General features: G+C 40.6%; 1 protein-coding gene across 3 annotated transcripts; it reads right to left on the bottom strand.

Annotated features, from left to right (window-relative positions):
- Nucleotides 1–8559: 8559 nt before the first annotated feature.
- Nucleotides 8560–22912, bottom strand: Ddx3x (DEAD-box helicase 3 X-linked). 3 transcript variants are annotated; one of them, XM_046453850.2, is made up of 17 exons: nucleotides 22756–22912; nucleotides 20230–20287; nucleotides 18473–18520; nucleotides 16459–16591; nucleotides 15405–15563; nucleotides 15223–15322; nucleotides 14741–14876; nucleotides 14102–14187; nucleotides 13741–13839; nucleotides 13482–13642; nucleotides 12881–13025; nucleotides 12648–12792; nucleotides 12304–12485; nucleotides 12096–12213; nucleotides 11783–11936; nucleotides 11314–11453; nucleotides 8560–11139 (listed from the first exon to the last, which is right to left on the bottom strand). In XM_046453850.2, exons 1-17 carry the CDS (start codon nucleotides 22798–22800, stop codon nucleotides 11060–11062), a joined length of 1989 nt encoding a protein of 662 aa, XP_046309806.1. In that variant the 5' UTR covers nucleotides 22801–22912; the 3' UTR covers nucleotides 8560–11059. The 3 variants fall into 3 exon arrangements, with proteins under 3 accessions (XP_046309806.1, XP_046309807.1, XP_046309808.1); XM_046453851.2 differs by having other exon boundaries at nucleotides 11314–11450; XM_046453852.2 differs by having other exon boundaries at nucleotides 18473–18517.
- Nucleotides 22913–24330: the final 1418 nt, after the last annotated feature.

Genomic DNA, 24330 nt, shown 5'->3' with positions numbered 1-24330 from the left:
CATGCTCCGCCCCTCCTGCCAGGTCTATGGCTCAGAGCCTCCAGGATGGGACCTGTGTGTTTGACAAAGGCCCCCCTAGAGATTCTGTTTAAAACACCAGGCACGGCTGGGACTGCGGCTCAGTGGCAGAGAGCTTACCTAGCAGGGGTCAGGCACTAGGTTGGATCCTCAGCACCACTTAAAAATAAATAAAATAAAGTTTGTGTTTTTTTGTTTGTTTGTTTTTAAAGATGAAGCTTGTCTTAAAAACAAAATCAAAACACTGCCATTGGGTCAAGCACAGGGGTGCAGACCTATAATCCCAGCAATTTGGCAGGCTGATAGGAGGATCACAAGTTCAAAGTCAGCCTCAGCATCTTAGCAAGATCCAAAATAAAAAACAGAAAAAAGGACCCAGCACCTATAACTTTCCTGTGCTCATATATGAATACACGACCTATGTGACTTCATATCATGTTCAACCACAAGAATGGGATCAAAATTAAAATGGGCTGCACCCCCCCATATATGTATAATATGTCAAAATACACCCTACTGTCATGTATATCTAAAAATGACATTTTTTTTTTCAAAATTTGAATGTTAAAAAAAAATAGAAAGGTCTAAGGATGTTATCCCACTCCTGGGTATCTTCCCAAAATATCTAAAATCGGCCTGCTACAGTGACACTACAATTCACAGTAGCTAAGTTATGGAATCAACCCAGATGTTCTTCAATAGATGAATAAATTAAGAAATTGTGGGGCTGGGGTTGTGGCTCAGTGGTAGAGCGCTCACCTAGCACATGCGAGAGACACTGGATTCAATCCTCAGCACCACATAAAAATAAACAAATAAAATAAAGGTATGGTGTCCATCTACAACTGAAAAATAAATATTTATTTTATAATATTTACAAATATTTATTAAAATGTATAACCAAACATGATATGATAACTATTGAAACTGTGTATAGTGCTCTAATTAAAAAATAAAATAAAAAAAAGAAAGGCCCAGAGATGTAGCTTGGTGGTAAAGCAACCCTGAATTCCATTTCCAATGCAAAAAAAAAAAAAAAAAAAAACCTTGCATTGGGCTGGGGGATGTTGTTCCATGGTAGAGCACTGGACTACATGTTCAAGAAATGTTCAAGGCCCTGGGTTTCATCTCCAGCATCACAAAATAAAAATAAAGGTAAAAATAGAAAAATTTTAAAAACCACTTGTATTGCAATATTGATAACTATTGAAACTGTGTGTAGTGCTCTATGGAAGCTAATTATACCATTTCTTCTAGACTTCAGTGTTTAAAAATCTTATAACCTGCCAGGCGTGGTGGTGCACACCTGCAATCTCAGCAGTTTGGGAGGATGGCAAGTTCAAGGCCAGCGTCAGCCATTCAGTGAGGCCCTAAGCAACTCAGCAAGACTCTGTCTCAAAATCAAATACAAAATAGGGCTGGGGATGGGGCTGAGGAGTTAAAAAAAAATTTAAACGTGCCCCAAAGATGCAATAGGCAGCTCCCAGGGATGAGGCCAAGATGCATAGGGGTTTATTTTTTCCTGTGTAATGAGGAATCCAGAGGAAAACGGATAAGGCTAGGTGTTCACTTCATCATGCTGTGGGCAGGTGCGCTCCCTCACTTCTCTATTTCACCTATATCAGCATATGCTTTTTGTCCTTGTAGTCACAGGCCTATTTCTGTACTTCTGGGCATCATGTTTCATTTCCTAGGAGAGAAAATATGGTAGAGTCAACAGCTAAGGACTTCTAGCTCTATCTTTCTTTTTTTTTTTTCTCTCTTTTTAAAGATAGAGAGACAGAGAGAGAGAGAGAGAGAATTTTTTTAATATTCATTTTAGCTTTCAGCGGACACATCTTTGTTGGTATGTGGTGCTGAGGATCGAACCCGGGCCGCATGCATGCCAGGCGAGCGCGCTACCGCTTGAGCCACATCCCCAGCCCTCTAGCTCTATCTTATTGACTGAACCATGGGAGCTAAGGCTCCCATGGGGAGGTTCAGGGAGGCTGGGGAGTCAACTATTCTTTGGGAGGCACATTGCCATCATGAGCCAAATTGGGATTTCCTTAGGAAGGCAGAAATGAGCTGGGCATGGTAGCACATGCTTGTAATCCCAACAGCTCAGGAGGCTGAGGCAGGAGGATCGCAAGTTCGAGACCAACCTCAGCAATTTACTGAGGCCCTTAGCAACTTAGTGAAAAACCCTGTCTCTAAATAAAATATAAAAATGTCTGGGGATGTGGCTCAGTGGTTAAGCGCCCCCAAAAAAGGAAAGAAAGAAAGAAAGAGGAAATAGAGACCTGTCAGAGAGGGGAGAGAGCATGGGGGTGAAGAGGCAGCCATTTTCGTGGTCTAGGCCAAGGCAACAGACGTGAGCAATGTTCAGAACTAATGAAGCTGCCTCAGGGAACTGGCCAGTAGAGAGAGGGAGTGAAATAAGGAGTCGTGAGGGTGGCTCTGAGCTTCCTTCCCACCCTGAGAGTATAAGTGGAAAGACTGGCACAAGGGGCAGGATTTGAGTTTTTTTGACAGTTGTGACAGTCCACTAATATATTCACAGGAGTCATGAATTCATAAAATGGCACTTTAAATAGATCATCCTTTAATTGTATAGGGCAAGTACTATTGTTCAGACTTCACTATAAAGAAAGCAATGGTTCAGCGGTGGCGCACTCCTATAATCCCAGTGGCTCGGGAGGCTGAGGCAGGAGGATTGCTAGTTCAAAGCCAGCCTCAGCAAATTAGCAAGACTCTTAAACAACTTTAAGAGTCTTAAGCAAGATCCCATCTTAAGCAAGATCCTGTCTCTAAATAAAATACAAAACAGGGCTGGGGATGTATTTCAGTGGTAAAGTGCCCCTGAGTTCAATCCCTGGTACCAAAATATATATCTTTATTTCCTTAGTTGTTTTATCTCCCCCAGTAGAGAATACAATCATAGGAACCAGCCAGTCCTGATGAGCTTTGTAAAGCCACCATACAGGAAGATAAAGCCCAACTTGCCTGAAGATCCATATCCTAGCTCTACGGCTGTGCTACCGGACTTTGGGTAAGAATCACTCTCCTCCCTTTTCTTTTTATTATCCGTGTTAGATCTAAATTCTCCTATCTCAAAATATTCCTTCTTGTTTGGGAAAAAACCAGAATAGCACACTTTAAAAAAAAAGCCAATAGCTTTCAAATTTCATTTGAAATTCCAAAACTTGGAGGCAACTTTTAAATGTCTATGAAAAAGTCAGAAAAGAGAAAATTAACAAGGGTCTTGTTAATAAATATCATAAGACTTCATTCCTGTGGATGAGCCAAAGGAAACACATACTATTTTCCCAGGGTGACACTGAGAACTGGGCCGTAGCTCATGGTAAAATGTTTTGCTTTGCATATGCGAAGCCCTGGGCTCCATCCTCAACTCCCAAAAAGATAAGAGACCAAAAACAAAAGAAGAAAAAGATAAAAAGCTCACTGTGCTACCGGATACCTGACATAAACTTGACCCACGGATTTTTTTTTTGGGGGGGAGGACAGGGTGTTAGGGATAGAACCCAGGGACTCACACATGTTAGGCAAGCACTGTACCACTGAGCTATATCCTGGCCTTCCACATTCTCTTTTATATAAGGAATCCTGCTAATGCTGTAGATTTCTCTTTTTTTTTTTTTTCCTTTTTTTTGAATTTTCAATATTTATTTATTTTTTTAGTTTTCGGCAGACACAACATCTTTGTGTGTGGTGCTGAGGATCGAACCCGGGCCACACGCATGCCAGGCGAGCGCGCTACCGCTTGAGCCACATCCCCAGCCCAATGCTGTAGATTTCTTCAAAATCCTTATAAAAAAGATTGAGAATTGCATATGGCAGCTCCTTCTGTTCCCTGTGTGAAAAGGAAGACTTGGGTAGACCCAAGTGTGTTTCAATTAAAGAACTTCTAAGGAAGTCACAACAAGACCTTTCAAAGACATGCTCTTTGGTGAAAATTGACATGAAAAAATTTAAATGGTATTAGAATTCTGGGACACGAAGGTAATTAAGTTGTATGCTTGCTGCAAATTCATATTCAAGTAAGATCCCCAAAGTACTCTTAAAATGATGTTTTAAGAAGATGCAACTGAAAAGCTATAAGTTTTTTTCCAAGTTTGTTATCAGCTTAAGATTGCATTTGCTGTCCAGTTGCTATATTACTTAATTGACTGTTGAGAAGCCTCTGCCTCCATCCCAGATAGGAACTTTCCAAAAGTTTCTTCCAACTCAGAATAGAAATGCCTTCATAAATTTTCATAGTTGTTCAGGAAGATGGCCTCCGCACTCGCCTGTAATCCCAGCAGCTCAGGATACTGAGGCAGGAAGATCGCAAGTTCAAAGCCAGCATCAGCAAGTTAGTGAGGCCCTAAGCAACTCAGTGAGACCCTGTCCCTAAATAAAATACAAAAAGGGCTGGGGATGGGGCTCAGTGGTTAAGCGCCCCTGGGTTCAATCCCTAATACAACAACAAAAAAAGTAAACATGTATCATGTGATTCAACAATTGAACTCCTAGGTTCACAGAAAGACTTGTATCATAGGTTCATATACATGTAGTTAATGTTTATAGCAGTATTATTTATAAAAGTCAAAAACTAGGTTCAAGGGGCTGGGGTTGTGGCTCAGTGGTAGAGAGCTTGCCTACACATGGGAGGCACTGGGTTCGATCCTCAGCCCAGGCACAGTGGTGCACGACTGTAATCCCAGCTGCTCAAGACGCTGAGGCAGGAGGATCGCGAGTTCAAAGCCAGCCTCAGCAAAAGCAAGGCGCTAAGCAACTCAGTGAGACCCTGTCTCTAAATAAAATACAAAATAGGGCCAGAGATGGGGTTCAGTGATTGAGTGCCCCTGATCAATCCCCAGCACTAAAAACAAACAAAAAACCACAACCGTAAGAACAACTGATTTTAAAAAATAAATTTAAGAACTAATTTTAAAAAATAAATAAATAAAAACAAGCCAAATATCCTTTATCTGCTGAACTTGGAAATTAGGGGGAGCATCCACAGTACTCAGTAATAAAAAGGAATGACCTTATACGCTGCACAAATCCATAATATAACAAGTTGACAATGATGGTTTTGAGATGTTACACAGATGAGTGGGTTGCCAGGAGTTAAGGACAGGAGAGACAGGTGGCGAAGGAGACTAGCAAAAGATTTTTGTGATGACAGAACAGTTCTGTGAGAGCAAGTATTTTCTGTATATAGATAGTAAATGGAAATAGCAGCTTAATATTCTGAGCAAAGTATATATAAAATAAAATTATTTTTGAATACTTAGCTCCAATTCTAGTTAGAAGGAACATGGTGAGCAAAAACTAGAGGTAGAAATAAGCACAGGTGTTTCTGAACAATAACATCACATTCAGCTACATATATGGGAAAGAAGTTAAAGGTGCAATGTTAGCCAGATACAGTGGTGCACATCATACCAGCTACTTGGGAGGCTGAAGCTGGAGGATCACAAAGTAGAGGCCAGCCTGGGCAACTTAGCAAGACCCTGTCTCAAAAATAAAATTTTAAGAGCTAGAGATGTAGAGATGTAGCTAAGAGCCCTTGACTAGCATGTGTGAGGCCTTGGGTTCAATCCTCAGCACCACCACCACCACCAAAAAAAAAAAAAAAAGCAAGGCCTGGTGGACACGCCTGTAATCTGACTCAGGAGACTGAGGCAGGAGGATCACAAATTGGAGGCCAACCTCAGCAACTTAGTGAGACCATGTCTCGAAATTTTAGAAAAGGACTGGGGATGTGGCCAATACTTCAGTGGTTAAGTACCTTTGGGTTCGATCCCTGGTACATAAAATTAAAACTAAAAACATTTTTGAAAAAGGCTGTTTATAGTTCAGTGGTAAAGCATGTTCCTGGCATTAGCAAGGCAGGGGCACGGGGAGCTGTAATGATAGATTAATACCCACCATAGGGACCAATTAATAGAATGCCCTTAATCTGTTATAATTTGGAATATAGAGATGCTTCTGCCAGGAAGAAACAAAAACATACTAAAGGCAATTGGAAGTTTGAAAGAGACCATTAAAAGATAGAAAACACAGGACTCCATACCTAAGTTTGCTGCATCAGGATTGCCTGGGAAGCTTTAGAAACACAGGCAAATACCCAACACAAAGATTTCCAAATAAGCCCCAGAGAGGGATCTGTTAGGACAACCGTTCTAGAATCACTTCCCAGGTACTTCTGTTACAATACCAAGTTGACAAGCACACGAGGAAAATCAGGCTCCAAGAGGGAAAGGAGTGATCGGAATTCATCACTCCCTTGTCAATGGCCAGTACTCAGACACCAAGTGGGTTGAGTGACTGGACCCTAAATTAACCTCCTTGCGCTGAAAGATAATCCACGGACAGTAGATGGTGGGCTTCTGAGTATAGAAGAGTGAAAAAAGAAGAATGGAGGATTTGCAGCAGGCATTTCTCTCTAACATCCTAACCACCACCCCACATTACAAACCGTGACTATCGGCTAAATGAGAACTGTTTCAGTCCTGATTTTATCGTATTTAGCAGATGTAGCCATGAAAATCGTAGCATCCGTGTGTCTCAGTTCTGGTAGGCCCACTAACAACGTTTTGAACAGAGGGAAGAAACTGGAAACACCGTTTGGTCCCCCAGAAGGGTTTGTATTGAACAGTATTCCACTTTCAGAGTATACATCTTGTTCACCTATTCAAGTGGGCATTTATTTCCACTTTGGGGCTGTTGTGAATAATACCGTAAACATTCATATACAAAATCTAAATTATAGACTGGCATTTTCGTTTCTTCTGGGTAGCATTCTCCTAGGAGCGGAATTACTGAGTCATATGGTAATTCTATATTTAAACTCATTGAGACATTTCCTGCTTTGAAATTGATCTTTTACATTTTCTCCCAAAATAAACATCTTCCCAAGCCACAGAATACCCTTCCACAATAGACACTAAACATGCTGAGAAATAGATCATAAACTGAAATGAGGGCAAGATATGAAGCAAAACAGGTTTGACTAGACCCAGAATTGTGTTCAATGAAAACAGAATGGAATAGGAACAGAAAAATAAAAGCCCAAAATATCCTTTAAAAAAACTTCAAAGCGCTGTCTGCAGTGAATGAAACCTCTGCATTATTCCTGAGGAAAGTGGGGGCGAGACCATTGGCAACCACCAATGTGTTAGTCATTCAACTTCAAAGAACGAACCTGTGCCCATTTAAGCAGGTCGCTTAAAGCAGAGGAAAACACGTTAAGTGTATACTGTTTAAGCATAAAGACATTAGACATTTTCAAACATGTAAGAACCCAGTTCCTATATAAGCCATTAAAAAAAAAAAATCCAGAGTTGAAATTCAACCCAGATGAAAAAGAACCCAGGAAACATTAACTGCAGCAGATAATAGTATGTATCTATAGTTAAAACCAGAATGGAAATGTAGTGTGTAAATCTAAGGAACTTGAATTTCCATAATTCTAACCCCGCTACACTAGAAATCTCAAATAACTGGACATTTAAGTAGTTCCCCATAGCAGATAAAGAACTCATATTTACATGAACCGGCTCTTTATCTCTAGAATTCCAGTCCCCTTCTGCCACAGGCTTCTCATTTAAACAATTCTTAATCTTTTCACATTGACTACTTTACAAAAACAAAATGGCCTATCATGCACCCAAATTCTGCCTGAAAAATTTAAGCCCAAACTGGCCAGGGTGGGGCATCTGAACTCCCTGGGGAGGCCAAGGGAGGAGGACCAGCCTGGGGGGCTGGGGATGTGGCTCAAGCGGTAGCCCGCTCGCCTGGCATGCGTGTGGCCGGGGTTCCGATCCTCAGCACCACATACAAACAAAAGTGTTGTGTCCGCTGAAAATTTAAAAAATTAAAAAAAATATATTAAAAAAAATTCTCTTTAAAAAAAAGCCTGGGCCATGTGGGGAAATCCTGTCTCAAAAAGGGGTAGTGATGTAGCCCAGTGGTAGAATCCCTGGGTTCCACAAAATAAACTTAGGCCTGCTATTTTGAGATCACAACTGTGAAAATGGCCAACTACCCAGAACCAAGTGTTGTGTCTTCAATGTGGAAAAAACACCACTCAGCAGTTTCCTGTAGTTTAAAATCTACAGTTATGGCTCACACCATCTCATTAACCTATAGTAATGACTGTCTGCAGCAGTTGCGTGACAATGTAGGTCTCCTATCACAGACCCCCCCCCCCCCATCCTCGAGCCCTAAATAGATATAACCCAACCCAATCCATTCTTATACACCAGTACAACCACCCTTCAAAGAACAGGCTCTCACCCATATTGTTGCTTCAAGTATAAACTAGTTTGTAAACTAGTTGCAATACAATTAGATTTCCATCTATTCATTGTATTTGGAAAATGATCTTCATCTTTTATTCCAAAAACTCATATATGATTTGAGAGTAAATTATGAGACATCTCAAAATACAGCAATGGACAATCAAAAACACATTTTACAACTCTTCAGGCAAAAGCACAACTTTATTTTCACCTCTAAAAATAAACCACAATTGACAACAACAAAGGAGACTGTGCAGTTCAATTTTTTATTTTAATAAAATCAGAATATGCACAGCACATGCAGTGCTAGCATCTAAACTAATACAATAAGCAATTACTAAAGCTACAGTGACTTGAGGTTCAATCTTTACATTCAGCAAGTTTAAATCCATTCTTACATGATTTTCAAAACTTTTTTATTAACTGAAAATATTGCTTGCTGATAAAACTTGCTCAAATGCTATCGCTGAATGTACAAGTCACTGATTATGCCAATACAACAAAGATAACCACATGTTTGAGGATTGCAATGTGCCAGACATTCACTGAAAAAAAAAAAATACACACAACTAAACAAAACTCACACAACAAACATCTGAGAATCTGGACACTTCATCAGTGTTTTGAAGTGTTTCATTAATATCTTAAGACAAGTGTATCAAAACCTTGGCATGATTTAATTTCAAGTCGCCAATTTTGTTTTTACTAACATCAGAAAGTTATGGCTACACTGCCAATGCCGGGTCTGCTTAATTTGACTTAAGAGTTTAATATGACTTAACATTAAAAGCTCACACTACCCCGAAATATATAATTTCACGCATACGGTGACATTCAACATTCAAGTGCCAGTGTTTTTGTACTGTCTTTTGGTCAAGTTTCTTTAAACTTTCAAAGAATCACTTTTAGGCTTACAAAAATAAATATTTGTCAAAATGTTCAATAAATATTACATAAAACTAGCAGCAAAAAGTATCTAGAAATCTGTCGTGTGCAAATAGTTTTCTTCCCAGCTATCATTCCCATGGTCCCAAATAAATTTTAGAATCTAGTCCCATCCCCTTCCTAGACAAGCTGCGTTCAACAATCTCCAAGAGACAAAATAAGATTGGAAGTTTTAAGGACACGCACACAAGACATATATATAAAATTCTCTGAATGTGCAATAAAAGAAGTACTTTGTAAAAAGTTATGGGCAAAATGTACAAGGGCCTAAACCTAGACTAATTGAAATAGCACCATAACAAATGACCTCAATACTGTCAAGTGCACCTACTTAATAAAAGTTTTAGAACAAGGCACAATACACTTGAAAATCTATTGCACTTTAGGAAATTTTTGCCGTCTTCCTATGCCACTGTAAAAAGATTGAGCGTTTTGATCACCGCATTCTGGCCACAAAAATTAGCCCAGAATTCAAAGTGGCAGAGGCATTTTAGTGGTGGACAATGCTCATCTTTGGCCAGATTTAGCATAAACAGACTATAAATACAATGGAAACCTATGCAACTAAAACTGACTAAACTGCACTGTAGAGCAGGATCAGACACCTTGTGCAGTTATGTACATATTTCCAACCTGTGTGATCTCAAAGTTTTCAGTTTGTTACTCTTCTGGAGCCATTTTTACAAAGTCTATAGTAAGCCAGTTTAACATCAACGCAGCTTGAACAGAGTAATGTGAATCGGCATTTAAAATAAAGCCTGCTGCATAATTCTTCCTGTTCATACCCTCTTGACCAAAAAACATCAACACTAGCATGCGTTATTAGACCAAAAATCATCCAGGGCCCTAATGAGGGCTGGTCATTGCTGTGGTCAGCCATTCTACCATTTCAATTTCATTTATGGCAGGCATTTAAAAAGTCTAAGTAGATGAATTCTCCTAAAAACCTATTTCAAGTTATCAGACCTTTAAACTTTCCCTGTAATGGTATGCCCACATTTGGCTAGCTCATAATTAATGATCTGCCTAAACATTGAAAGAGGAATTGCTGTATTTACTTGCATTAACTTTGAAAACAGTGCTTTGAATGTATGCATGTATTCATACATCACCTCATCATGACTGGAATGGCTTGTTTAAAGACTATCAGGTTCTAAATACCTATCCAGGATAGAGTGAGCAAATCAGAACTTTAACTTAATACAGTTTGCCACATTAGAAACTAATTCCATTGATATGCTTCAAGACGTTTGTTGTTTGTTTTCCCCCAATCTGCAAGTATCAAAAAGCCCTAATGCAGGCTACCGCTTAAGTTTTTTCCTTATAATATTTATGGATGAATCGATGATTCCTGTTAAGTTGTATCACACCTGTGTGCCAAGGTTTGATTTTAGCCCAAGTTCAGTAAATTTATTTTGTCAAAACAATTGATATCTTGAGCATTACTGAGCCAACAGGACATCAAAATAAAAAGTTGTCTAAAGTTAAAGGCACAGTACATTAACAAACAAATGATCCTCAGTCACAAAATTATAAATGCAGTTTGGGATGGGGATAGGCGGGAGGGGAGTTAATCCAAACTACAGCAATGAAGTCTTCAAACCACCTTCCGAACAGGGCTGCTGATTGTTCCGTTCATTTCTTCTTGTGACCTTGAGCTCCCTTAAAAAAAAAATTTCAGTGGAGAATCACAGCTGGTAATGTACTGCGAGTTCTTGAAGCTACACAAGGTATAGTCTGGCTAAGTTACATGTGGTTTCCATATTAGCTTGTTTGGCAGGGTGACCTACTGCAAAGTAGGCTCAGTTACCCCACCAGTCAACCCCCTGGGAGTTATAATTTCCTCCATATCCATCACTGTTGTAAAAGCCTCCATAGCCACCTAATGAGAGATTTAAAAGAGAGAAAAATTAATTAAGTCATCCATCATTAGATACAATCCTTCCAATCTTTAACTATTCTCAAGTCAAGTTACAAAAAGCAATCTACAGTGTTGAACTTCCCCCGAGGGGCTTAATGATGCTTTGAAAAAGGACAGGTTAAAAATGAACACTACCTCCACCAAATCCTCTGCTGCTACCATGGCCGCCTCCGCCGCTGCGACTGCTGCTCGCACGGCTGCTGCTGAAGCTGGAACTGCTGGCACCGCTGCTTTGTCGGTAGTCTCTGGCACCAAACCCTCCACTGAATCTACTGCTACAAAGGGAGAAAAAATTGTTGGTTCACATGAAAACAAAAATTCTAAGTAACTCAACTCCTGCTCCAACTTTCCAACAGTTTCTGAGTTTTCCTTTCAAACGATTCCCCAGGCGGCCACACTTCACCACCCAAAGTGGCTGTGAAGTCCTTCACAGTGAAGGACTGACATCTAATAGTCTTACCTATGCAATTGAGGCAGCCTAAGAAAATTGAGCTTTTAAAATTAAATACCAAAAAGTTAACTCTGGACATTACCTCCCCAGAGCAAATGACACTGGGAAGTGCAAACACTTCTCCCCTCTCATTATGTACCACCGATACCTTACCTCTTAGAACGTCCACGACTGCTACCCTTGTAGTGGTGTTCAAAAGCCATGTTTTCTAACCAAGACGGCACTTCTTGTTTAGCTTCAACAAGAAGATCCAACAAATCCTTAGTAATATTTATGTTTCTCTCGTTAAAGAATGAGGTGGCAAGGCCTAGAACAGATCCAAAAAAAGTACATAAACAAAGGTCTTCCACAAAGTGGCCCAAGGGTTTTTTCTTTTTCTTTTGATTACTAAGGATGAACTCAGGAGTACTTTACTACTGAGCTACATCCCCAGTCCAAACAATCAGACCATCCAGGAACCACTTACCAAGGTTTCCTACACGTCCTGTACGGCCTATGCGATGCACATATTCCTCAATATCACTTGGTAAATCAAAATTGATCACATGTTTCACATTTGAAATATCTAATCCTCTTGCTGCTACCTGAAAAATAACTTCTGTTATATATGGCCCATTTAAAAGAAAGCATTTAAACATGCTGAGCTTGAATGAAAATGATAGTATTATACATACTGCCGTAGCCACTAGAATTGGGCTTTTTCCTGAGCGGAACTGATGAAGAGCCTCTTCCCTATCTCTTTGAGAACGGTCTCCATGGATACTGGTGCAAGCATATCCTTCATGATATAAGAAATCCTCCAGAGAATCTGCACCTTTTTTAGTCTCCACAAACACTAAGGTCAGTGAATCCTTGCCTGAATTTGAAAAACAACAAGGTTTATGTCACTAAAAACAGCTTAATTCTTTATACTTAGTAAACATGCAAAGAGGCAACTGAAATGGACTGTTTTAATATAGAATAAATCAAAAGGAAAGGTAATAAAGACAATCCAAATGGATTCTCATTATAATTTTACCTGTTGCATTTAGGAGGTCAAGCAGAAATGACCGTTTGTCTGGTTCTTCCACCCAGACTACTTTCTGTGTGATATTCTCAGAAGTAGAGCCAACTCTTCCTACGGCCAAAAAGATATACTCATCCAAGAAATCACGAGCTAGCATCTGAAAAAATAAAACAAAAAACATTTTTTTAAGTATCTACACCAAGATAAATTTCTAAATAAATAATATTTGCAACATCATATGGTACCTGTATTTCCTTAGGAAAAGTAGCACTAAACATCATAGTGTGGCGGACACCTTTTGGAGGCATAGTATCTTGTTCAACTATTCTACGGATCTGAGGTTCAAACCCCATATCCAACATCCGGTCAGCTTCATCTAACACCAAGTATCTGTCACAAAAGAAAATTTAGTTTACAATTTATCAAGAAGTCAAAAGACAGTTTTAGTACAGCTATACTGTAATTACAATTATACATTAAGGTAGTTAAATTCCTTACACTGCATAATGTGGCACAAGATTCTTCCCATTAGGTAATGTCATCCAAGATCACTGCCAAATTAGTTTTTACTACTTGGATATCTGTTGGTCTGGTCATCCTCAGCCTCTACTAAAATGGTGACTAATTTTTCAACATTAAAATTATGATGCACAAACTTTTTCTTAAAAAAGGACTAAAATAAATCACTTCTTAATCTTTGAATTCAGAGGGCTAGGGCTGTAGCTCAGTGGCAGGGCACTTGTCTGGCATGTGCTGGGCCCTGGGTTTAATTGCCACCACCAAAAAAAATAGATTTAAATTAGACAATATCACAAAAGTAATGGTCATTATTAAAAATTAACATACTTGCAGAAGTCTAATCCAATCTTTCCTCTTTCCATCATGTCCACAAGACGTCCTGGAGTAGCTACTAACAAGTGGCACCCACGCTCTAAGTCTCGAATCTGCTGACCTATATCAGCACCACCATAAACCACACAAGGTCGAACCCTTGATCGGTATGAGAACTGTAAGCAAAACAATTTTATTTCAAGGTCAAGATTTTTACAAAAGATCATAAATGTTTTGTTAGAATCAGTGAGAAAGCAATCATTGAAGCACATACTTTTCGGGCTTCCTCATAAATCTGTACTGCCAGCTCTCTGGTTGGTGCCAATACCAAGGAGATTGGGTATTGTTTGCGGCGCCCATACCTTCCGTTCTCCTAAGAAATAAAAACAGTTCATCTATAAGTTAAACCTAACACTTAAAAAGTTCATCACAACATAATTTTCCTTTGAAACTTGGAAAACATTCCTTAGTAGACTAGATAGAATCTTAGCATCATCGAGAAAGCTCTTGCAATAGCTACAAAATTCTACAACAATTTTCCATTTTATAAAGTAATACCCGTCTGGGGGTAAGGTACTTGCCTAGTACTGCCAAGGCCCTGGGTACCAAGGAAAAAAAGATTAATAAGTATTTACCTTCATGGCCCGTAAAGCCTCTCCTGGACCATCTGAATAGATCTGACTCAAGATGGGCAAAAGAAACGCCGCAGTTTTTCCAGACCCTATTAAGAGAAAGCATTTCCATTCAAGTCACCAAAATTCAGGTCAAGCCTATTCACTTTTGTAAATGAATGTCATCTAATGGCTTCTTTCGTAACTTAAACAGTAGAGCTGGGTAGCTGCATCAATGACCACATGACCCACAAAAGAAAACCCATAAATATAAGCCAGGCACAGTGGTATACACCTGTAATCCCAGCTACTCAGGGGGCTGAGGCAGAAGGCTCAAGAGTTCCAGGCCTGCCTGGCCAACTGAGCAAGACCCTGTTTCAAAATCAAAAGGCGGCTGGGGATATAGCTCAGTTGGGTAGACTACTTGCCTCCCATGCAGAAGGCCCTGGGTTCAATCCCCAACACCACAAAAAAAATAAAAAGGGCTGAGGATGTAGATTTAAGCTCACTGGAAGAGAACTTGCCTAGCCTAAGTAAGGCCCTGGGGTACCAAACAAAAAAACAAACAAACAAAAAAAAAACCACAAAAACCCACAAAAATTACTATTTGGCTCTTTACAGAAAAAGCCTGACAAATGTTTCACTCTTATCAAGTGGCCTTACCTGTTTGGGCACAAGCCATCAAGTCTCTTTTCTCTTTGATAATAGGAATAGCATGCTTTTGCACTGGAGTTGGGCGAGTATAACGAGTAAGCTCAATATTTCCCATGATAATTTCTCCCATCTCCACATCACTGAACTGTTAGGAAATGGAATAGAATTAAATAGCTAAAAACACATTATCTAGAGACATTCTGTTTTATATAATAATGGAAATCACCATCGACTTAGATCACTGATTTCAGTAAAATTGTTACACTTTGAGAAAAATCACCTCTAAGCTTAATCCACATTGAAAACTTTGGGTTCTTATGTTTGACCCATTTCCTACTTAGTGAATTAAATAAAGTAACATTGAATTCATCTGCTCCCTTTTCACAAACCAATGAGGTATCTGATCTACATATGAGAAGCCCATCTCATTCTGATGTGCCGTGGAAAGTTACAATTCCCTCTGTCTTAAAAGGTCAAACAAAAATACTTACACTTTCAATATGTGGAGGACAGTTGTTGCCTGTTGCCTCAACTGGAATGTCATCATATTTCTCAAAGTTAATCCCAGTGTTACCTCCAGAAAAGAGTTCCCTAAAATCAAAAGACTGGTAAGTTTACCTACTACACTAGCTAATAAGCTTCATCATAATTAGCAGACATTTTAAAAACTTACTGTTCCAAGCGTTCACTTGGTGGGAGCGGCTTTGACCAGTCATCTTCATCTGATTTGTCACACCAGCGACTATTGCCACCACGTTCAAATTTGCCAAAGCCACTTCTGTCTCCACGGCTGCCAATGCCATCATAGTCACTCCGTCCACGATCATCAAACCTAAATAGCACAAGCAATTAATCAGAATCACATCATTTAGCTATTATCAGATCTCCACCACTACTCCTGAATGCTATCTAGATAGGTGAATATTATTCATTATGGCCAACTACAAGGATGTCAACAGCCTAATTTCTTGCTGCTTCTTATTTGACAAGGCTTATATATATTTCCTAAAATCACTATTCTTGTAAAGTCATACAGATTATAATGATGCCTCACACATTCCAACATTAAAAAATCAAGTTTTATGTTTAAAATTGGCACATAGCTCACATCTTCATTTAAACTGCTCTTGGATCCAAATATACTTAGTGGTAGGAAAAAAGAAAATAGCACACCAAATATCAATTGTCCAGGTTATAATAGGATGTCATTTAAAGGACAATTCACCTGTGTGACAAATTTTGGATAAAAGGTAGAAAAATATCCTTACCTGAATTAAGATGTTTTTAGGGATTTAGGCCTGTTTGCGAAAAATCAGGACACAGGACTAACCACAGCTATTAGGCACATGGGGTCAGTTCACCACACTTGCATAATCAAAAATATAAGGTGTTTAAAAATTGTCATAGAGAGTCCACAAAAATCTCAACCAAATTAGGTTAGGCCATTATATTAGAATATGTAAAACTAGAGAAACAAAAAATAACTGACTTTATGATGCCAAAGAGCAAGCATATTCATATTTCCATCTAAGTTCTATGTAACAAGTTCATTTACTAAAGACCTTTTATAGCTAAGAAATACAATGATTAAACAGACAATGCTTAACATCCAAATAGGCAGTCGGGATGAGGAATTACCAAATCAAAAATCAATCCCTAAATTGCTATTGCATATGCACATAAGGTGACCAAAAAAAAAAGACAAAAGAAAAAAACCAACCACTTACCTTCCCCTTGATCCACTTCCACGATCGCTGAAGAAACTAGACTTCCCTCTAGAATCACTTCGAGATCCAAAACTGCTGTACGCATCCTTATCCTTACTGGAACTCCACCCTGAACTGTCTTTGTCGTAGAATCCTTAAATAAATAAAATAAAAAAGGTACAAACACTGTATTAGAAGAATCATATTAAAGTATTGTCAATCTTTCTGTTTCGTTTTTTTGTTGTTGGTGGGGTACTCAATCCCAGAGGCACTCTACCACAGCCCTTTTGAGACAGGATAAAGTCATGTTAAGTTGTCAAGGCTGGCCTCAAACTTGTGTTCCTCTTGCCTCAGCCTAAGTAGCTGGGATTGCAGGCATGTACCAAACCCAGTAATCTTTCTGCATTTGAAGCCCCCCCCACTGACCTTTTTTCTGTGGACATATTCCTATCATGTCACTAGAAGAGAATCAAGAATTACAACTGTTTTTGGAGATTTTAAATATAAAAAAATCCAATTCTTTCCACTAGAAAATATTACACACTAAATCAAGTGATTAATCTGACAAACTAAGAAGGTTCTGAATGAATACCACCTCTAAAAGGCCAACAGCTTTACCTATAATACAATGGCTATAGTTTTGCCAAATATATAACCATCACATTTTAATTTCTATTCACTTCATATGTCTGAATGAGTTTGATGAAATAGCTGCCATTGTTTCAATGTTTCTTAGAGGTGGTATTCATGTAAAACATTCTTAGCATGACAGATTATTTGGTTTGATATTATCTTTCAATTTCAATGGTAAAAAGATCAGTGCTTTGTATACATATTATGATGGTTCACCTATCATAAACTTGATGTGAATCAGAAATATTTGGAAAAAGAGAACTCTTCCCTATCCATTCTCAGTGTGGACAGCTATAAATATTCAAGTAAGAGGGTCTCACAAAGGTATAAATTAGCCCTACCAATGACAGGTAGAAGGTTCAAAGACAGAGGATTTAACTATCTTCAATGATACCTTATTAAACAGAGACAACTGATGAGTTAAGTTACTTTTTCCTTCTGCCTCCCACCTCTACCATTAGCCAGCCAGGTACTTTTGCTAACAATCAAGATCTGAATTCAATTTCTCATTCTAAAATCTCTGATATTGTTTCTGATTTCCTATCACTGCAACAAAGGGGGGAAAGCAATAAATATACATTAAGGTCCATCCCAGTTACCTGCCTTCTTTATCTCATATCTTCCTTCCCTCTTGATCATTAAAGTTTTCCTCTAAATTTCATTATTGTCCATTGTATGCAACACACGGCACCCACAATATGAAACATCTATTAATTATCTATCACTACATCACACATGTAATGGGAAGACATTAGATGTTATATTATACTTTGCAGTTAAGTAGATGAAACCAGAAAATTATTTCCAATTCACTGGAGTGTGACCAATGCTATTAACTAGTCTACAACAGAGCCATCTTCATTTTGACACCTATGCAAGACAACTAGGTTGTTATCACTGTGCAGTTTGGTTTCTAATGAAAACTATACTGTGAATTACTACAAATTATGCACAAGAATACTGCACAAAAACCATACCCTTGGCCTTAGAAAGTCTAGCATAGGAAAATTCTCCACTGTTTGATATTAGATGCAGTTTTTCTTCTCTCTCCATTCATGTGGAGTGGGTTCTGGCCCAGGAGCTTGTGTATGGCAAACAAGCATTCTACCTCCGAGCTATATCCCCAGCCTTTATTTTATTTTTTTAAAATTTTAAACAGGGTCACACTAAGTTGCCCAGGCTGGCATCAAACTTGTGATCCTCCCGGCTCAGCCTCCCAAGTTGGTACCATGTGGCGTGACAGCCAGCTAGATGAGATTTTTTTTTCTCCTAAATCCTAATATTTGAAGAAGTCCTGCTAGAAACACAATGTTTACAGACTTCAAAGTTGCCTCATTTTCCCTAGCTTTGACTAATTTCTAAATGAAGAATTATCTCTACAATGTTGGTGTTAAGGACTTACCTTTAGCAGCTTCTCTGTTCCTTAAATGAGGAGGAATATAGCGCCCTTCTAAAAGAAACAATATAAAATTAATGCCAAAAACTTTTACATTAGAGCTTTTACCAAAATTTCTGCTAATAAAACTGTTCCCCCCTAAAAATCTCTAGATTCCTAGTCTGCCTACTTGCCTGGAAACCGAGAGGGAAAAACATAAATCTTATTTTAAATGGGTTATAGCTTCATAAGATTTGGGGGAGGAGGCAGGGATTGAACTCAGAGGCACTTAACCACTGAGCCACACCCCCAGCCTCTTACTAATTTTTTTTATTTTGAGACAGTGTCTCACTAAGTTGCTGAGGCTGGCCTTGAAACTGGGATCCTCTTGCCTTGGCCTCCTGAGCCTCTGGGATTACATGCACGTACCACCACACCTAACTAGAACTTTATTTGACTCAAAACCTAATAGATGAAACCCACAAATCAAATGCATTTAACTAGCTACTAGTAGTTAAATAACCTAATTTGTTATAAAAGACTACTACTATGTAATAAATCATGATTAGCCTCTAAGAAGCTTTTGTTCCTGTACCATTAAGTTCCAATACATACATTAAATATACATGAAAAAGTTGCAAAGGAAAGATAGCAAGAAACTGGAGGTTTTAATTTAGGGCTTGCTGAGTTTTAAGTCAACTGTTATTCTGTATGCAGGGAGGAAAACAGCCCAGATTATGGATTAAAAGCAAAAGCAAATTATGCATATCCAAGTAAAGGTAAGTCAACTTGTTTTGTTTCTTATTGTTCTTTTTATTTTTTTCAGTGCTGGGGATGGAATCCAGGGCATCACAAACGTTGGCGAACACTCTACCACTGAGTTACAATCCAGGCCCACAACTTGCTTTATTACTAGTACACCTACAATTTGTCTTTTTCACTTCTGGACTGAATATTTTTAAAAAGCTCTCTATTAGGAAGAGCAAGTCCTAAGATGCCCAGCATGGCAAATTACATTAATACTAACCTCTGACAATCCCCAAATAACCCCTTTGTATAAAAGAAAAAAAAAATCTTTTGCCAGAGTTCACGTTCACAATGTATACTTATCGAAATATCATGTGGTACCCTATTTTTATCTGTTTAAAAAATTAAATTTTAAAAAAATCACATTTAAAAATCCTAGCCATCGGGCTGGATTTGTGGCTCAGTGGTAGAGTGCTCCTCTTGCATGTGTGAGGCAATAAGTTTGATCCTCAGCACCACATTAAAAAATATATAAAATAAAGGTATTGTGTCCATCTACAACTAAATTTTTTTTAAAAAAAAATCCTAGCCATCACCCCCAAATTCAATATAATCTGTTCTATTAGTAAGTCCCATGTTCTTTAAGAGAAAGGATCATCAGTAGCTGATGAAAATGCATGTTTCCTTAACTGAGTTTAATTCTGGTCAATTCATTCCAACAGGAATGAACACATCCCTACCACCTTTCAAACTAACTGGGCTCACAATTCATAAGACATAGTCAAAATCTAGGAATAATTTATGTATTCTATAAGGTTCTTCTTAATGATTAACTGCTGTTATTCAAAAGAACCAACCCTTTTATTACCAGAAAGGTCACAATGCTTCAGATTGATCACTAAGTACTACATAACACCAAATCTACATAATTCTATGCATAAAGTTGAAGAACAAATTCTTAAATTTTAAGTACATTCATGGAAATATTGAGATATTGAGCTCTAATACTCAATAAGTCCATAAAATGTATTACTTACTGCTGGCTGTACTTCCTCCAGTCTGATTATCTGAAGAGTTCAGGTCTAGGCCAGCAAACTAGAAGAGAGTTAGATAGTTAGCAGCCCCAGTGCTAAAACACACTAAGATAACTAGTCCTGCATTCAAATAGTTACCCCAGATAGTTCACAGAGCAGATGAGAATGTTCTTAGTGAGAATGAGACCAAGATTGCTTCGAAGACATAAGGCAGCACAGGAAGATGCTGGTGCAATCCAGTACCAACTGGGTCTGAATTTAATGTTAGGACAAATTCTGATTTAACTATTCTTTCGTTCCTTTATCCCCAAATAAAACACTAGTATTTTAAATTAGGGTAAAATACTCTGCTCCTAGAAAGAACATTCTACCACCTTTGAATCTCCACTTCTATCCATCCCTTCACACTAATGGTTCAAAGCCTCAACATTATACAAAAAAGGTTATGTAGTGCTATGTTCATGACGTTTTATAATAGCTAACCAAGAACTACCGACAAGCAGCAAGGGAGGAAAAAACTACAAATGCAAAAACAGATTACTTTTTTCAGAAAAGCCACAGAAGACCAAGTCATCCAGTACTGTTGCCATGTGTCTACAAGAGATGTCATATACCACAGTTATAAATCCTGTTGTTTAAAGCTCAATGATACTGCCAAACTGCAAGTATCAATGGAGTCACTGAAAACTGGCAGCAGATGCTATCTCAAATAAATTATAAAGATGAGGACTTTAGGGACCTCATTTCCAGAATTACCATTGGCAAAATACGCTGCCAAGCGCTCTCTGCAGTTAGTTAATAAAGTGATAATTTAAAACACAACAGGAATACAGACTTTCTTTTTGTACTTGGTACAGTATAAATTTTGTTTTTAATTTTATACTATTGCAATATGAACTAGAAGCAAGCATAAAAGCTTCTATAAATTGATAGGGTTACATTGTGGCAATTTTCTCCATAGTGAATTTGCTTGCGAAAAATTCCTATCTAAACTTTAACGACCGTGAAGGCATAATTTTTTAAGTTAAATTAATAACAATATTAATAAAATTAATTATAACAAATAAGGTTCATTTCTGCCTACAATCTTAAAATCCACACCACCTATGTGGAGTATGTTAAAACTGGGATTAGCCTTGATTGCCCTTGATACAGGATATTTTTGTCTATGCTCCATTCAACATACGAAATAGCAATAATGTGGAGAATTTAATATAACTGTTTCATTAACGGGAGGTGTGTGTGTGTGGGGGGGGGGGGTGAGTATTCCCTAAAGAAGAGCTAGCTCGTTAAACCCTTCTTCCAGATTACACCTCTTCCTCTCTGCCAGGAAAACCTTAGAAGGGATTCCGATTAAGACAAAAGAGCCTTCAGACCCATTCCCAAAATTTTACTCCACATATAGCAACAAGTCAAACAAAACTGTTTATCTCCCCCTAAGTCATATCCCGGGTGTTTTTCCTCTGGTGAGTCCCTGGATCAAACGTCACGAACATGAAGACACTAAAAAATAACCCGCGGTACCACCACCCCAAGAAAAACAAAGGGCAGCCCTAGGAGAAATAGCCACACTGACCATCTCAAGCAAAATGCAGTTAAGAGATGCGCCAGGTCCTTAACCTCCCTGATGTCTTCCCGCCGCGTTCAACTGTATCTCCAGAGCCTGGCGCCACTTCTTACGCAGCAGCCCATTACTCCCTCCCCTTCCCCCCCTCCTCCCTGAATTTTCTGCGTCACAAAACTTTCCACTCCGGAAACGCGGCCTCCCCGGCCGCGACGCTGAGCCTGCGACGACCCTGCGGAAACTGGGCTGTAGCGAAAAGAGGCTGCGGAAGGAAACTCGGGAGGAACTAGATGCCCGTACAATCCTCCTTTCCAGGCCCCCGCCAGTCGTGGGGCCGCTAGCCCGGCCTCTCCCAGCAGTGGGCCACAGCGCCGCCCAGCCACCCAGCACCACACAAAGGAGGCCGCCGCCATTACCAGAGCGAAGGCCACCCCCCCGCGTCGCCCCCTCCCACATTCCAGGGCAGCGATTCTCAACCGCTCACACGAACACGAACACCGGACAACGCCGGGTCTCCCGGATAGGAATCCGGGCCGCGAGAGCGGTGAAGACCGAAGCCCTCGAGGCCAAAAGGGTCCTCATTCGCGCGCTGTCGCGCTGCGCAACAACCCCCCCCCCGCAAACGGGTCACTAATCAGCCGGGGTTCGCGCGTGCGCGTCCCTGCGAGAGCGCGCACCCCTCCCCCCTGCCCGCCTGCGCACGCACACACAAAAGCCGCCATTGTACTCGGCCGGGGGACAATACCGCGGGCCAAGCCGGGGCCGGTCCCGGGCCAAAACGACAGCAACCACTGGCACTCCCGCCGCCTCCCCGTCCCTCTAAAGCCCCGGGCACTGAAAGTATCTATCCCGAGGAACCAAGGAAATATAAACTAAGAGTTCCACTTAGCGCTGCGCCATAAACCAGGTTAGGTCAGGGGACAGATTCATGCAGCGGCCACCTTGGTCCGCTCCTTGAAGCTCACCTGCTGGTCCAGCCCGAGCGCATTTTCCACCGCCACATGACTCATCCCTGAAGAGTACCGAGAACTCGGAGTCTTCTGCTGCTGAGCGAGTGTGCTTGGTTCACCGCGAAGGCCCTCTCACGGGAGAACTGCGGCTCTGGAGCGCACGGCGCGGCCACCGTTCTAATATACCCACTCGAAAGACTGCTACGTCAGCACGTAAGACGTGTGCCCTCCCTCTCACATCCGCACTCCCGCTGCCGCTTCAACTTCTGCCTGGCTACTGCGCGCTCTTGTTTCTTAACCTCGCGGGATTTCGCAGGCAGTCCCGTCGCCCCCTAGTCGTACAGCCTTGGAGCCAGGCACATCAAATGCTGTTCTGTTTTGCTTGAGCTTCACTGGCCCTGCTCTCCGCTAAAAACCTTAGAGTTCTCGAGATCTCGCGAGAACTTGCTGGTGTTTTTTTTTCTTTTTTTTTTCTTTCGGCAACAAGGCTTTAAAATTTAACTCAGGCCTCTTCACTCCCTTTTCCTCCCCTATGCACCCAGTGTTCGTTCTTCTGTTTCAGCGCTCTCCCTTCACTCTCAGTTCCCGGGCGCGAAGACGTCGTGGGATTTTTCTGGTCTAGTCAGCACTTGATCTTCCCAGTGCAGCCTTTCCAAAACCGGAGTTAGGCAGAAAGAGGCCCGAAACGGAGAGGGCGGCGGGTCACGTGACCGCAGGTGTTGAGCGCGGTGGCCATTTTATGTAGCAGGAAACGGTGACTTGAATAGAGTGCTCAGAGAGGGGGAAGGGAGGAGGTGGGAAAGGGGGGAAGTGGAGGGGGGAGGAGGAAGGGGAGAAAGGGAGAGACTCGGGCCGGTATGGTGACCGGGGTGGGGTTGGGGTAGAAATGCGGGGGAAACTGGTGGCTCCGCGGGTGGCCGGACGCTTCACAGCGTGGTTGCCTAGGTAGCGAGGATGCCGCCCCCAAACGCAAAGGCCCCCCCGCCCCGCGCCCCCAGCTATGAGAGAACAATGAGACCATTATGTGCTGGGAGCGCTCTCGGGACCCAGACCTTCTGCCGGAATGCGGGCCACTAAATTTAGGCCTCTCTAGTCTCCTTCCCTGGCTCTCCCCGGGCCGGTAACCACCGGCCCTTCAGGGACTCGGCAGGGATGGGGGTGGGGTGTGAACTGCCCTAGGGCCCGGAGTAGTGGGGAGGGGGTGTTCCGGACGCAACCAACCCGGGCTCGGGGTGACCCCTGGCCACTGCAGCGAACGCAGCGTTGAAGGAAACGCGTTTCTGCCTTCGGAGGAACCGCTTATTGTCGCCCCCTCCTCGGCAGGCCACTCCTAGTCTCAGCTTCGGTTCCATAGACCTTTAAATAGGGAAAAAAATAAAATGTTTTCACTGGTGTCTCCCCGACTTTAAGCAAATGATCACACATACTGGGTTCTTATAAAATTTTCCCACCCTCTTCTGACCCTCAGCCTGACAATAATACGCAGGGTTTTCTGCCATCCCCCACAAAGGCTTCTACTCCTCAAAATTCAAATTGCTCGTCCTCAGCACATAACTTACCATACACATAACTTCTTTTTACAGTTTTTAA

The sequence above is a fragment of the Marmota monax genome, unplaced genomic scaffold (assembly GCF_021218885.2).
Source record: "Marmota monax isolate L192 unplaced genomic scaffold, Marmota_monax_Labrador192_F-V1.1 WCK01_AAM20220418_F8-fsc00182, whole genome shotgun sequence".
Taxonomy (NCBI): domain Eukaryota; kingdom Metazoa; phylum Chordata; class Mammalia; order Rodentia; family Sciuridae; genus Marmota; species Marmota monax.
The sequence above is the reverse complement of the archived record's forward strand: the minus strand, read 5'-3'. Positions and strand labels throughout refer to the sequence as shown.

What these genes read in the sequence shown, in the direction of transcription:
- Ddx3x (XM_046453850.2), bottom strand. Translation starts at nt 22,800, where the DNA reads ATGAGTCATGTGGCGGTGGAAAATGCGCTCGGGCTGGACCAGCAG. An exon ending in CTTTTCCTAAGGAAATACAG is followed by an intron (nt 12,793 to 12,880) that starts GTACCATATGAT and finishes TTATTTTTTCAG; the next exon opens with ATGCTAGCTCGTGATTTCTT. An exon ending in CAGCAGAGGATTTGGTGGAG is followed by an intron (nt 11,140 to 11,313) that starts GTAGTGTTCATT and finishes ATCTCTCATTAG; the next exon opens with GTGGCTATGGAGGCTTTTAC.